This window comes from Mercenaria mercenaria, chromosome 18 (assembly GCF_021730395.1).
Source record: "Mercenaria mercenaria strain notata chromosome 18, MADL_Memer_1, whole genome shotgun sequence".
Taxonomy (NCBI): Eukaryota; Metazoa; Mollusca; class Bivalvia; order Venerida; family Veneridae; genus Mercenaria; species Mercenaria mercenaria.
In genome coordinates, this window is record NC_069378.1 from 47,428,826 (window position 1) to 47,445,400 (window position 16,575).

Sequence of the window (16,575 nt, forward strand, 5' to 3'; positions counted from 1 at the left end):
AACTGCCAACTAATTGAAGTAGTATTGTCAATAATTTATTTAATGTTGCTATATTTACAAATGATAATAATAAAAATAATTTGCATCTTGTAAGTGCAACCATAGAAAAGTATAATGATTATTTATGTATCTTAACAATAAGAAAATTGTCGTGATTATTACCTTTGAAAAAAAGATAAGTACATATGTCAAATGGGCCATCTGTCCGCCAGAATACGTTGTCAGGTATCTCTCGGCAAATTCAATGTAAGAGCCGCGCCATGAGAAAAGCAACATAGCGTGTTTGCATCCACGCATTCTAGTCAGGTTCCATGCTGTTCGCTTTGAAAGCTATAGCAATTAGACAATCAGATAGCGAACATCATGGATCCAGACCAGCCTTCGTATCCCTGGATCCATGCTGGTCGCAAACGCACTATGTTGGTCTTTTTATGGTGTGGCTTATTTCTTAATTTACTTTTCTTAGCTTCGATGTCGTGGTATCTTTAATACCAGCAGTACCGCATCAGTAAGCTAGTGGTAGAGTGTCTTATGTCTTGTCAGACTAGTGTCAGTATAACCTGACTAGGTGGAGTATATTGTCACACGCATATGGCGTGATATCCAAGTGAGACATCACTATTCAATTTGACATTGTGCTTATTGCTAGAAGTCTTTTACATTGACTAATTCCCCCTTTGATTCTTACATTTTACAAAGAAAGTCAGTCTGGAAACTCGGTGTGACCCTACCCTAACCCCCTACCCCCTGAAATGGGTGACCCCCTCTTTAATGTTGGTGTCCCTCTAACAAAAAGTCCTGGATCCGCAGATGCTTTACTTATAAAGTAGTATATTATAATCATATTGTGCTGTCTGAGAGTTTGGCATTATACAGAGTCATACAGAGTGTCATTATCACTTTGATATGATCATAATAGGCTATTAACTTTGTGGATATATGCATGAGTTCTGCAGCGGTAATATTGCTCGACTTTAGGAGCTAAATGAATCCTTCTCAGTTTATATATCACATTTTTATTACATATCCACTATCAAATGATTAATTTATATCTAAATTATAGACAGGAAAAAATACGGAAAAAAAATCTCCGAAAATGCAATAAACAAATCAAACTGACGCGCATTAATATTTTCCGCGAAAATGACGTCAACTTGTCGCAACGTGCGCGTTGACGCCATGGACGTCACGCGATTCTTTCCATTACAACATTAAGAAAACATTCCACGTCCTATATTAGTCATACTCATGACGTAATTATAACTTTCATTTCGTTTCAGTCTGATAAATTACTACGTGGCAGTATCTAATAGGTCAGATTAATCAAAGTGTAAAAGTAAACAAAATGTTGCATTAATTACAAATTAAACAAATACACAATAGCAACAAAAATCTAAAGAAACGAGATTCGCAATGGACGGACCGTCATGGGACGTAACTAGAGTCACGGATGGGGACTAGTCCGATATGAAAGCGTTCAACGTCATGATATGGAAAAATATTGCACGATCGCTGCCCATTGAAACCCAATGGAAAATAATTTTAGGTAATATGTAATAATCATTTTTATTTCCTCTCGTGTATGATTTACAATCGTGCATTGTATACTGACTACACTGACATAATTTTATATAAAACCTAAATGTTTGGAGCAGCACTAACGAGTTTTTACATTGTTCACATTGTTTTTTTTTTTTTTTTTTTTTTTTTTTTTTTGTTCAGGTTATCGCTCTAATATCCATGCGATGATTATATTAATTGAAATGTTTTTTTTTTTTTTTTTTTCATTATTTTCATTTTTAAAACCTCTTGTAAAATTCCTGCCCTTTCGGACAATTGGTATCAAAATGCACGAAATAAACGATCATAATTACAGATAAATTGAATAGGCAGATTAACAGAAGTAAGGTTCATTCTAATGTTTGAAATCTCAAGGAATTTTAATCGAACTTCAACTTCATACGTTAACTTCGCAAGAGACGTAGAAGGGGAAGGCGAAGGTTGAAATCTCAAACTCTCTATTGTTTCGTCTTAACCCTCCGTTTCAAACCTTGTCTCAGACAATACCAAGTTTTTTCAATATCACATTAAACCTGACCAAACTGCATGACCATTGTATATTTATATGGCCGTATGACGCCGCTTGCACTTATATCCGTCTTTTACACAGGCTACTGTATATCAGTATTTTCAAACACAGTTATCATGGTTATAGACTTAGGCTTTGTCACGTGCCACGAGGTAAAATTACTGATTTCTGATCATACTGAAATCATACACAACTTACATTTTACTCTTATTTGCTAAATGAATTCTTCTCAATTTATATATCAAATTCAGATGATAGACCTAAATCCCTGAAAGGAACGTAAATGACTTATATCCCCACACTGTCGTCTTTTCTTCCGCCAATTCGTCGTCATTTCGATTTTCTACTTTTCCTTTGTACTACCGCCCTTTAGTCCCAGAAATTGTCTCTACTTAAGGAATAAGTCGATAATTGAAATTATTTTACAAGCACAAACTAAACCCTCTGGTTGTAAAATAGTTTGAATCCTGTAAAATGGAGAAATAAAAGAAAGTTGTTGTTCGTACTTTACTTAAAGACAACAAATAATTAACATCTACAATGCTTGTGGCATATCAGTTCTGATAGAAGCATGTAATGAAATGTAATAACAAAAATAATTTGTATTCAGTTACGATTATACATAACTTCTACATACGTTATCAAATTAGTAAAACGTTTATTTAATACAATCAAAGTTCGTATTTTTCATATTTCATTTATTTTTAGTTTTACTTGTTTCATCATATTTGAACAGAACAACTAATTGAAATCAGACTTTTATTCTAAGAACACTTTCATTAATAATTTGTAAAATGTAAACCAAAATTTAACACCAACGGTTTTCGTTTAAAAAATCAACAGAACATGGCAGAACATGACAGCCCCTTCTATAAAGAGTTCTAAGTTATTTCGTGTATGTGTTGCACCCCCTGCTCTATCGGCGATAAATGTAAGGATATCATCAGATCATTTTTCAACCAAATTCTAAATTTGGAAATCACTTTAGTTTGAAACTGTCAACACAAGAAACGTCTTCGGGCAATCTTAAATTACGCTCAAGAGAACAAAAGAAATTAAAATGATTTTTACTTTCTATCATGTATATCATATGAATTAAGGCCAACTTATTCATGTTTTTGTTTCAAATGTTCCAATTATTATTGATCTTTATTGTAACATTTGTCGTAAGTTCGCCCGCAAATCACAAAAGTACGACAATTTAGCGAGCCTTTATTGTTGCAAGAAACGCAAGTGCTGTACGCCGTTTATAGCGTTTATATCTGTTGTGTTTCCGATGTTAAGGAACTAAATGACAGTTGTTTGGCGCATTAAATATGTCGTCGTTTCGTTGCTTCATGCTTGAAACTAAGAAATAACGAAACTGCAAATGATAGAAAGTCGTATTTTCATTCTTTTTGACATCCGGTAAACATGCGCAGTGCATAGTTTTCATAAAAATCTTGCTCGTTTTTTAAAACTCTGGCTTCTAGTATAGACTATTGACCGCAAGCAATTCTATTCTGTAATTGTACAAATTTAACACATGTCATAGAAAGCTTATTATGTCGCTTTGTTGCGTGTTATTCTTCTAAGTTATCTTTTCAGTGACTTTATTCGTAAAAAAAGAAAATAAGAGAAGTGGGACATTAATTCTTGTTGGCGTCCTGAATATTTCTATAGTGATCCGGACTACGGTTAGTTTTTAAATATTGATGAGCTTTTCAAAATATATAGTTTATATGCATTAAGTCCTTCAAAAGTTCAAGCCTTTGAAAGTTTCAGCGACATTTCAAAAACATTAATCTTAAGCATGTTAAGGAAGGTAGCTAAAACGCAATAAAGGTATGCATTACGAAACGTTATATATCAATGCCATACTAATAAGCCAACTACGGAACAAGAAAGATAATGACATGCTTATTAGTTATTCTGTCGCACTGACAATTCACGAGATTATAATAGCACGCTATTTCAGCTGACTTCAATTATTTGCTGAAAACTTTAATTTTTACACCGTGACAAAGAGGTTTTGAGAGATATGCGGGTAGATTACTGAGTGGAATGATTACCGGATAATAATAGTATACAATGTCACGCTGCAAATTTACGAATATATAGTAACACTTTTATAGGTATACATTTAGTAGGCTAGAACAATTTTAGAATATTAATGGTTTGGGTCAAGGAGTGGTAAGGAAAACAGTTTTAAATTGTTACATCATCATGTGGAAACGACAGTTAATTTCCGTTGATTTTCAAATTATTTGATTCACCGTTTATCCTGTATTAGCGTGTCTACATTTTTAATGTTTAAGTACGTAAACAGAGGGTCAGGTAGAGTCGGTAATTTCAGAATTTTGATTGTAATTTGGGAAAAACTGCCAACTAAGAAAATTGTCGTGATTATTACCTTTGAAAAAGGTACATATGTTAAATGGGCCATCTGTCCGCCAGAATACGTTGTCAGATATCTCTCGGCAAATTCTATGTATGAGCCGCGCAATGAGAAAGCCAACAGAGTGCATTTGCATCCACGTATTCTAGTCAGGTTTCATGCTGTTCGCTTTGAAAGCCTATTGCAATTAGAAAACCCGATAGCGAACATCATGGATCCAAACCAGCCTGCGTATCCCTGGATCCATGCTGGTCGCAAACGCACTATGTTGGTCTTTTCATGGTGTGGCTTATTTCTTAATTTACTTTTCTTAGCTTCGATGTCCTGGTATCTTTAATACCAGCTATACCGCATCAGTAAGCTAGTAGTAGCGTGTCTTATGTCTTGTCAGACTAGTGTCAGTATAACCTGACTAGGTGGAGTATATAGTCACACGCATATTGCGTGATATCCAAGTGAAACATATTGAATTGGACTTTGTGCTTATTGCTACATGACTGAAACATTGTTAAAAACAATGCTTTATGCGGACACACGTACACGCACACACAGGCAAACGTGCGCGTACACACGCTGAAAACGTTTTGGTATGCGTTAACCTGTCCATGAACGCACATAGCGCATGCACACACACAGAAACACTTTAAACCTAATGATATGCGTTTAATCAAGGAATAACGAAGTAAACAAGTTAAAGATGATAAAAACCGACAGAAAAATAGTCCTTGAAAACGGAGAACATAAGCATCTTGCTGTGTTTTGTCTAATTTGTTGACTTTACCTTGAGAATCATTTTCGCCCTTTACTGTGAAGAATGTGTATAATTTCAATCATATCATTCTAATGCAAGGAGGTCATCATAAAATATTTTAGTCAAACTAATAAAACAAAATGTCACGTAATTATCTGTTGTCCAAATATTTGCATCTTTTTAAAGATATTGTTTGAGTATCAATAAAATATAAATATATCAAACAGAGCTACTTTTTTCGCTTTCAACAATAGGTATGTTATATGATGTCTTTTTATTAATTTTTTTTTTTAATTTTATGAACATTCGTCGCATAAAGACAACTTCAAAATTATTTTGAGGCTGTCCAGATTTTGTGCGCAATTTAAAGATACAACTACATACCGGTTTTGACAATATTATGTTTATTTGTTTTTTCTTTAAATAGTTTGACAAGTATGAGAATATGAAATTATGAAACAATAACGATTGTTAATGATATATATAGCATACTTTCTTTTTTATTTGTAACTATTATTATTGTACATTATTGATGTTTAAAGAAAATAAGCGGACTGCTTCAGTAGTTCCAAAAAAAAAAAAAAAAAAAAATCAATCATATTATGAATAATTAATGTAATTAAGATATTTTTTTTGCGGCACGCATGTATAACCCTTTTCGAAATTGTATTTGATTGCACAGCTTTTTTTATTTAATCCTTGTTCTTTATCATGTTTATGTTCAATGCAATTTAGAATGAACCAATGGCGTATATAACTAGAGTGTAGTGTGAAAAGGAGAATTTGCCGTGACATTAAATTTACAAATAAAAGAGAACGCTTTATTAACTATATTACTTAGAAAAAAAGACTAGTCTGTATATTGTATACTGTCAATTAATTTATGGAAGGCTAAATTTTTATAGTAAACCTGATAAACGGCGCGTCGCTTAAAAAACACAAATGAAAGTTTAGATGTGCATAATGTTGCATAGTGATAACTAGTAAGTAAATATGTTATCTGATTTACATGACGAAATGTTATTTTAAGAAGGTAGGTTACCTTGTTACCAGGGTAAATTCAAATTAGTTGAACCGCATTCTTTTTTTTTTTTGTATTTCGTGTTATACGATGTTTTAACTGCTACAATCTAAATTTTGTTTATCTCTGTTGCTTCAACTTCAATTTTTATCCACGTTTGAAGAACATGACCGTTCAAAGATATTTTATATTGAAAGAAGAAGGAAAATACGAATATGTAAAACTTTTCAGTGTATTTCATTGATATCCGTAGAAGTCTGCATAATTGATAATTTTACTAGTATTCACGTTAGCTTTCTAATATAAGCTTCATATGTACATGTCGCGGGGCTCGTGTTGCCAAGGTTACGCATGTTCTCTCATTTTAAACAACTATGTCTATAAAAACGGGGTTTTCGACGGATTCAGTGCCATTCTGTTAATGACCAAGTTGAACATGAAAATTTTGGTAATATTATTAGCAAAATGCCAAGCACTTTACATGGTACCCTATTTTTCTTAAAGTTTAAAGTAACGTTGGCAACAGAGATGTTTTAAAAAGCTTATATCTTGCTTTTTGTTGTAATTTCTTATAAAAAATATAGAATAAAGTTATCTTTCTTGTTAATGTAGCTTTAAAACATATTATTTCTAACATATATTTTCTTGTTATCTGCATTTATTCAAACGCATTTCACAGCTTAAAATACTTACAGCAGTACCCTTCGTCCGGCATTTTTCATGGAAAAATCGTTAAGCATACTACTATAATTATTCTCATGGATATTGTTGAAATGAAATAAAAAGCCAAAAATGTGTTCCATAAATAGATCAGTGTCAAAGCTTTTGAATTTTACATTTAGATATATAGGGCTTCGTTTCCATGATAACATCAATTCAAGTCAAGAAAGCACAATTTTCTATTTTAGTTTTAGTATATAAAGTAACAAATTATCAACGGAAACTGAAACATAGGTATTACAAATCAAACTGCTAGTTGTTTTTTTTAACGGCCGTAACATGTAACATTTCACCCAACTATATTCAAAATAACATTGGTTACCATCATCCATTTTCTTACATTCCGCATTACATTTCAATATAACTACATAAAAGAAGCAAGCTAATGATTATTATTCAGAGCAAAAGACTCATAAAATATTTAAGCAAATAATGGCTGTTTGAAAATAATTCAAGTAAAACAAATGCACATAATTTTGTACTTTCAAAATAAAAGCTATTAATTTCGCGTGGTAACTGACACGTAACGTCATGACGGCAATGACGTCATTTTAAGGCAACAATGTTTTGAAGCGTTTCTGCGGCAGTATATTTATTATTTCTGCATTATTAAACCATAAAGCATCAGATCGGAGACAAGTTCATGATTTGTTTGCAGAAGAATGGATATACAAACACATATAGTTTGTCGTAAACGTCGTCGTAAATCGTCAAGTTAGCTTCCGGTTGGACATGCGCACATACAAATATTAAGGTAACCTTCCTCCTTAAATGGTAATTGAGTCAATAAATTTGGTCCATTGGTCACTTACACGTGTACTACAATATTGTGTTGTTAATAATGTCGTTACATTTTCCATATAGTACGGTGGCATGTAAGTATAATAAAATAATTTGGAGAAAATTAGAACATGCAAGAAAAACAACAACAACAGCATGCGATAGTATGATTACTTATTTTTGATAAATAAAAAGTTATTAATTAATTAATATCATATTTTCTTGTGTCATATCCGATCTTGATAGTAACCGACTATTTTATTTTGTATTGAACATGAACTGTTCATTAACAAAGTTTTGTTATGCTGCTTGTCCTTGAGAACCTCCATGCTATTATGTGTATTGTAATTTAAGAGGTTCTACTTTAAAACGCATAAACCGTCTACACTAGTAATTATCAAATTAGCGAGTTAAAAATTCCTGGCTGTAAATTAATCAAAATCCTTGAAATATGTATCAGGTAACCTTAAAATTGATATGAATAAGGGAAAGTTATCAAAACTTCTTTTTGCGATAAGAACTTAAAGCGTTCTTCCCCTTGCTGTATTGTATATTAAATGCATTACGTTTAGGCCTAAATTTTGAGATTTTCGTACGTGGTGCGTGCACTGCCCATGTATGTAACATTTTCTTCGTATGCGTATATCTTCGTGTATTATCTTGTATTGTGTTTAGTTTCGTATAATGTACCTTTATACATTCCGTTGAAAAATTTGGATTGTATTTCACAAGTAAGTATGAACAAGCAGAAAAATATGTATTTTATCTTTTGTATTGTATCTTGCCGGACTACTTTCATTAATATGCATGCCCTGACACAGTTCTATAACTAACGCATATAAAACTTGACTCAGTTCTAACTACTATCAATCACTGCTGGAAATGCACATACCATAAAACGTGCTTTAAAACCCTGTAAAATATCCATTAAAATAGGAAAATCCATTAATTAACCCCATTAATTCTTTCATCACTTTTTTTAACAGGTTTCACAATATTAATGGGTTACATGTTAAAATACTATTAAAAACTCACTTTTGACCATGAATCATCCCATTAAATGGTCAGGTTCTGTACGATTTCATTTAAGAGTCAACTTAATGGCCCTTTACAGCAATTTGATGCCCATTAAATCCTACATTCTGTAAAATGTGATTCGTATATTTTCGGTTTTTTTTTTTTGGTTTTTGGCTTGCACTCCCATTGAATGCTTATAATTCCAGTCCAATATTGTTCTAAAATGGACTTTAATCACAATAAATATATACTACGCACACATCGTCTATAATATATCATGATGTTATATTTAGTTGCATTAAAGTTATTTCCCCTTGATGTAGTTACGCCATTTTTTCAAAGTTTTTCAAATTGTGTGCCTACAAAAAATCGGATTTATTTCAATGAAAGTCTGATGAAACCATATTACTTTATTGGATAACATCAGTTTACATTATTTTGGAAAGGGTAAATACGTATTGATGCATGCCACTTTTTTTTTTCCTGTCCAAATAATCAGCATTTGTATAAGGAAACGGGTGGAGTAAGGAATTTACATTATAAAATGTGTTCAGACCAATTTAGAATTTCAAATTTTCCAATCCTTGAGTAGAAACTAAGGTTTATAGAGAAGTGTACAGTACACATTATTTTGAAGATTTACAATCTGATTTGATTTTTTTTTTGTGTTGTATTGTATGTCCATATCATTCTGTGATATGTGGTTTGTACAGCGCTTTTGAACGTTTATTTTATAGATGAAAAGAGCGCTATAAAAATCTGGTAAATAATAATAATAATAATAATTTAAATTCATTTGGGACATGGATGTGGTACGCTTGATTGGAGAGGGGGAAGCTACTTGTGATGCAATCCCTCAAAAATTTGATCTTAGCTGTTCAATGCAAGAACCTGAGCACAAAGTACTGAAAAAGAGCTAAATTGTGATTGCCCATTGTGCGCTGACATTGTCATCAACAGAATCTTTTTGAATACACCTGATGCCCAATGTCTGTTCCAATAAAAACTTGATCAGAATGTTTGTTAATATTATAATGTTGATTAGTTAAAACTACCCACATGGTCACTTGATCTATTAACCCTTCTCAGTACAACACAATACAATATAATATCCATTTATTTTCTCATTTCTTATTAACATATGACAGAATAAGGATACAATATGACAAATGTTTGTACGAGACTGTTACATGTGTTGACATTACAAAATAATGAGATAATGAGAGAAAGAAGAAGAAACAAATATTCTTCTAGCATTTTACAAAACAGTACATATGTAAAGATACTATTACATGTGTAGTAATACGTACTTTAAATCAATACGGTTAATATCAATATGAAGTTGATTATCTTAAGATGTCTAATTCTGATGGCAAATTTTAATGGCCCTTAATTTGATATACCATTAAAATATTACAAACCCATTAAAATTGAATCAGACATATTCAATGAGACCATTAATCCATTTTTTATTAATTAACGGCCGTTAACAGAGTATTAAAAAGATTAATGGCCCCATTCGTTTTTACTAGTTAATGTGGAATAAAGGGGTACTTTTTAATGGCACATTAATATCATGCCAATTAAAATTTTTCATGGAGTTTTAGGGAGCCTGTTAAATTATCTTAATGTTTTTTTTATGCAGCTTTTCATGGCCATCAAAGTCATTTTAACAAGGTATGTTTTACTAGGGTTTAATATACTTATTTCACGGCTTTTTAATGCATGGCATTAAAACTATGGTCATGAAAATCCCATTAAATAGTAAGAAATAAGGGGTGAATTTTAATGATGACTTGTTAAAACTCTGTTAAAACGTTTGAAAAAATTAAGGCCAATTTCATGACCCTTTTAATAGCATGTGCATCCAGTAGTGAATAAACATTTCAGATTTCGTTCGAAAACAAATTAACAAACAAAACGTGGGGGTTGAATAATAGAAGGACCATTAAATTAATAGTTCGATCTGAAATTTTGAATTCGGATTTTGCAAGGTCGAATTGCACTTGGCGCTTGTGCGCCCCGCGATATCCAATCTTGCAAAATGCACTCGCGACGAATACAGCATCACAGATCGAGCTACCATTATAATAACTCTATTATATGAAATCAGAGTGAAAGAGCACACAGAAGGAACATCAGCTTCATAACTGTTTACACGTGTAAATATTTACCAATGCTTTCAATCATCAGTAATTTTCTGTATCGTTTCATTCCATGTATTTAACATTATAAGAAAATTGAAGTACGTGTGTTAAAAGGATAGAAATTTACTGTTAAAAGACCACTTATTTGTGGCTTTCAAAGTTTGAAAATAGTATTTCAAACCCGCTATCATAAGAAAAGTATATCTAAATGAAGACATTGTTTGTGTTTTGCTGCATTAAGCTAACAATAGGTATACCATGGTTTTTAGGTTGCAATACATTATAAAAGTTCATTTAGCATTTCCACTGTCATCATTATCTTTATAATCGGAATCAAGTAAGTATGTAGGTATGGCGTTTAGTGCACATCTTAATCGTGGCCTAAACAATATATAATCTATTCAAACCGTATTTTTTCTAGTAACACAAAGGCAAACAAACTAAAAGTTTCAAGGTGATCTAAATATCGTTAAATTTCTTTTAAAATGTGAGTTTACCTGGCATTTTCTAATATCATAAGTAACATCACTCATTCTAAAAAGAAGAAAGCTACCATAAGAGACTCAATTTCATCAATGTTTATAGAACTGTGTAACTATAGAAATATGTATGTGTGTGGCAATCTTGTAACATTCTTTCAGTAGAAATCTGAGGTGAGTTACTGTTACAAGAATATAAGCTCAATTAGAACATCCCAGATTTGACCCATATATATTTATTATCTGCACTAGGACCAAATAATACAATAATCTCTTCCATCGCTAGTGCCGCAATCGGTAAAACTATCTATGCGGCAAATGTTTTATTCTGCTACAATGTTTTAATGGGATATTGTATTCTTAAGTTATACTTGTTGACTTCCTCACATAACAATCGTGTATTCACTTTTCCTCTTTTTAACTGTCTTAAACTTATATATTAAACTGACTGACACCTTCGACGTATTAACGTTTTATTTATATATTGTAACTCATTTTGACCTATAAAATTCCAAACTTAACATTCACACATGCTCTCTGAAAGTTTATGTAAGTAACTCTGGTCAAGCGGTCTGGTATAAATTGTTTTTATCTATCTTACATCTGATGAAAACCCAATGTTCCTTCTGCTTGTGGCTATTTATGACATGTGATAAGTCATGTTTTGAGCAATTTGCAGTATCGGTAGATAGTCATCAATTTGAATAAAATTTCGATTTGTGCATGGACATAGGTGCCTTTAAACGTTATAAATTATTGTTAGTGCTCTCTCTCTCTCTCTCTCTCTCTCTCTCTCTCTCTCTCTCTCAATATCTCTCTCTGTAACTATCAGTTGTTGGAAAACCCACCCAGTAACGCAAATATACTTTTTAGAAGGAATTTATATCTCAAAATGTTAACTTCAGACTAAATTTCGTATCAGGTTACCAAAAGGAGAATAAAATGAAGACAAGTTCCCCTTATATATTTATATCGGTTATTGACATGAATACATGCACATACATGCTGTAGCGTGATGAAGGTATCTTGCATTATACCCGATATAAATGCATATAAATGAGGAATGTTTGGAAAGACGTTTTCTTACGAGTTTAGGTATCTAACAATGCGGTAAAGATATTAACAATAACAACATTTCACCAAATATTCTACAAAACCCCATGCTGACATGGTGCAACCGCTACACTATGTTTATTAACAAATGTTGAATGCAGTGAAACAAAATTGACATCGAAAGTAAATAAATCACTTTTTATCCCAGTTACGTGAAGATTGGATGAATCAAAGACATTTCAAATTAATGTAAGATATGGTTAAGACACATGCATCGTTATTCACTTGACAGAAACACAACATTTACAATAAGATGCTGCCGGCAACTCGTATTAAAGAGGTTTGATAAGGAATCCCGTAAACATATTTGTATTACCTTTGTTCATGTACTGTGTGCCATTACAAGAACAAAGGTGTATGACGTCATTTCTCTTGAGGTTAAATGTTCCTGCAGCTATGGAGGAGTAGTTGTCGTCATATCGCTTCATGTATATATTAAAATGTGCAACCCCATTGACACACAACTGGCAAGAAGCTGTATGGCGGCCTGAACGATCTAGTGTTAATACGACAACCAGATGGTACAGCCCGGGTATAGAAGTTGTAAATGTACCATATGCGCTGTCATAGTTATTACCAATGTTCACCAGGACGTTTGGAAACCTTATACCTGACTCTCCATATGTACTATTGTCAATGTTAGTTGCGGTAAATGCTACGTTGGCGTCTGCAAGAAGAAACGATAAAGCGCAACTCGTAAATAATTTCAATATAATCTGTAAAAAAATGATAAAGCAACGATTCATTACGAACAGAGTCTCTCAAAAATTATATGTTGCTGAACAGTTAAGTATTTCATGTGTCTGCGGGAAAACAGTGCCTATTTCCCTATTATTCGATCTATGTTTTATATGGCGTTAAAGCCAGCACTGTGGTCTATACTTCTGTCAGTAACTTAATTGCACACCTGTCTTCGTGGAATTCATACGTGCATTGACTTATCTGTCGTAAATGTCTGGCAAATGTTCAGCAATTCAGAGATTTATAACGACTGTCTTATACGGTGTCATGTTGGGGAACTGGTTGGACAAAACGACCTCTAGACTTGTGTATGTCTATAAGTTCCCCGCGGAGCTAAATGAGTGTGTGTTTTGTAACATGTACCCTTTTACAGGTATTTACCTTTTATGTAAATATTTCTCTTTTATTTAGGTTAAACAACTGGCTTAAGAGGAAAATACATGTAGCAAATCTTCATAACTAATTCTGACGCAAAATAATATAAACATTCCTATGGTTTATTGTTATTTTCAATGTGTTTTCTATCAAATACGCAAATAGAACGAGAAGTAAAATTCCAAGTTAATGCATGAGAGTTCAAAATATCTTATTTCAAATTATTGTTATGTACATTAAAATATTATTTTCTTAATTTCCAATAATTGTTTTCTCTAATATGTTTCAAATGTTTAGATATTTGAGTAATTTGAATACAGTTTGAATCTGCTGTTTGGTAACAACGTAAATATTCATAAAATCTAAAAACGTTTTCATCCTTTCCGTTATAAAATATACAAATGATAAGCACAAGGTAGGCAACGAATTAGTAATAATTATTGTTAAACGTACGTATTAAATGCATGAGCGTGCGAAACACCTTGTCAACATACATTTATCAATCGTTTGAAACCCAGAAATATTTATGCAGGAATATTAAAGACTGAAAATATTCACCAGGGCATTGCTGCTTATTGCATAGGGTTATTTGTTCACTGCTACCCAAACATTGTTTCCCGAACTTTGATGGTGCCGGATCTGTACAAGAGCGATTTCGGGATTGAGTGCCTCCTCCACAACTTTCGCTGCAAGTGCTCCAGTCGCCCCAGGTGGACCATTCTCCATCTGTAAAAATGTTAATAACGTTAGTTTTAAAAGAACATTCACCATGGACACCTTTTGATTTTAGAGTGGGTTATTTCTAGACAATGATCACGGTCATTTTCAATCGAAGAGATCAGAAGTAAGTTTGAAGTGGTTGGACAATCCATCCGTCTTTTGATAATTTGACTTCCGCTGAACTTCAACTTATGATTACCAAACCGGAATTGCTTCGGTTTTATTATGCTCAATGCATGGTTGCTTGTGAATGTCCAAATTGTTCATGTGTACATTGTTGGCTATATCATGTGGTCTGATAAATTCTGTAATTAATGTTTTGCTGATTTACTATACACCTATGCTATCATTATTATGTCTCAGATCAGACAGGTCTGCATTACCCTCCTGTTCGCTTACGTTGTACATAAGATCAGCATACCTTTTTGATCTGCTAATTCATTTTCTAGATATTCGATCCTCGTCGTAACTTCCTTGAATTTGATTTCAGTTTCTGTCTTCAGTTGTCTCAGCCTCAACTGAAACGTAAGAAAACTATAGACCTGAGCTGATGTGTGTCAATATCCGTTATTCTAATAATCGGTTAATCGTCAAATGTTTCGATCAGTTAACCAATGCATAAAATCAAACTAAATAATATTATGCTACATCTATTTTTACATTGATGCATTTCGATTTCACCCTATCCGCGCTTCAGTAATTCTTCGGATATCCGCTGCTCATACCGCAACGGACATTTATAGCTGTTTATATTTTAGCTGTTTCTATCAGAAATAGTGGCGATAGTCAGAAAATATAGAATTGCAAATGCTTGAAGTGTGATAGCCAGCACTTGTCTATAAATCATGAAAATTGTACCACCTAGGAAAAATCAGTAACTTTATTCAAATATCTCATGAAGTTAAATGATTACGAAATGTAAACCAATTGTTCGTAAAGTTAGGATTAGCGAGTTACACACCCTCGAGGTGTTATGATTGTCGTAGCATATCTTTCATCACATTTATCATTTTACACTGCATTTTCCCCACAAAGCAGACGTTTTATATTTCATTATTTTGATCTCTTATAATTTTAAGAAAAGATAATGCGACTGACCAGTTACCGACTTTACTTAAAAATGAGCGGACGTTTCAGCAGTTAACAGGTTATGATAATCTCTAAAGCGTTTATAAATATAATTCATCGCATTCATTTTTCATACCAAAGTTAATTACTCATGATAGGATAGATAAGGAAATGTATTAAGTTTAATTTTGATTAAGTTACACTAAGGAAATTTAAATGGCACGTCAACTTGTTAGTGGAGGAAAAAAGAACATTACTTCAGAATGGAAGGTACCTTAGTTGACACACATCATTTTCATAGTTATTATAGGCGTGGACAGATGATATATAATATTATTATTTTCTTCACGTTTTATAATGTTATTACAAAAAGATTTAAAAGGAGAAGTCAAGTACTGAACGAGTGAATTCTTCAAACATACAAGCTAAATTAAAAACTTTATTCGAACTTACCATAAGTGCCTGCGAATCGTGTGCGTCACAAGCCTGTTCTGACCAAATATGTCCAATACTTGCACAAATCAGGAGCAAAATATGCATAAAGTGGAATACATTCATTCTGAAATGAGTAAAGAAATATGTTTATATAACACTTCCCTTTATCCGTCTATTTGAAACGGATTACGTACGAGTACAGGAAAATTTATAACAAGGAAGTGATCCGACAAACCGTGTTAAAAGCTATTAATCTTACAATATGAAATTTGCAAGGGGTTTAAATTACATTTCAAACATCTTTTCAGCTGCAAAATCTCTACTTTTGTTACTTTATAAAAACAGACTATCATATTGCATGATCATAACCTCTTTAATCGATTCAAGATTTTTAGGATAAAGCTACTCGCTCGCAGTTTTGTAAAAGGTTTATCTTTTTAATTTGGATGGCAAATGTACATATGACATTAACTAAGTAGAAACTGATATTAACTGGTAAATTAGATATTTCTAAAATAAATAAAATAAAAAATGCAAAATGTTAATACGTTTAGTTCATTTGGAATTCTGCACCGCTTTATTGATCATCAAAAATTGGTCGGTAGCATCTTGGTACGGTTCGCTCTCTCTTTTGTTTTAATGTTTTCCTTTTGAATGATTTATGAAGTCACAATGGAGCTGAAAATAAAACAGAACAGTTGAACAACTTATTCTCATTAACCATTTACCAAAGCTGGCCTGT

The 16,575-nt window shown here is 32.5% G+C and overlaps 1 protein-coding gene across 1 annotated transcript; it reads right to left on the reverse strand.

The window, feature by feature from the left end:
- Window positions 1–11,136: 11,136 nt before the first annotated feature.
- On the reverse strand, window positions 11,137–16,042 carry LOC123561741 (semaphorin-5B-like). Its single transcript, XM_053529423.1, has 4 exons — window positions 15,852–16,042; window positions 14,752–14,848; window positions 14,169–14,336; window positions 11,137–13,161 (listed from the first exon to the last, which is right to left on the reverse strand). The coding sequence occupies exons 1-4, from the start codon at window positions 15,954–15,956 to the stop codon at window positions 12,767–12,769; spliced, it is 765 nt and encodes a 254-aa protein (XP_053385398.1). The 5' UTR covers window positions 15,957–16,042; the 3' UTR covers window positions 11,137–12,766.
- Window positions 16,043–16,575: the final 533 nt, after the last annotated feature.

Bases quoted from the DNA above. Each gene is read 5' to 3' on its own strand.
- LOC123561741 (XM_053529423.1), bottom strand. From the start codon at position 15,956: ATGAATGTATTCCACTTTATGCATATTTTGCTCCTGATTTGTGCAAGT. The intron at 14,849-15,851 runs GTAAGTTCGAAT...CTTACGTTTCAG, and splicing joins ACGATTCGCAGGCACTTATG to TTGAGGCTGAGACAACTGAA. The intron at 13,162-14,168 runs GTGAATATTTTC...TTCTTCTTGCAG, and splicing joins CAATAAGCAGCAATGCCCTG to ACGCCAACGTAGCATTTACC.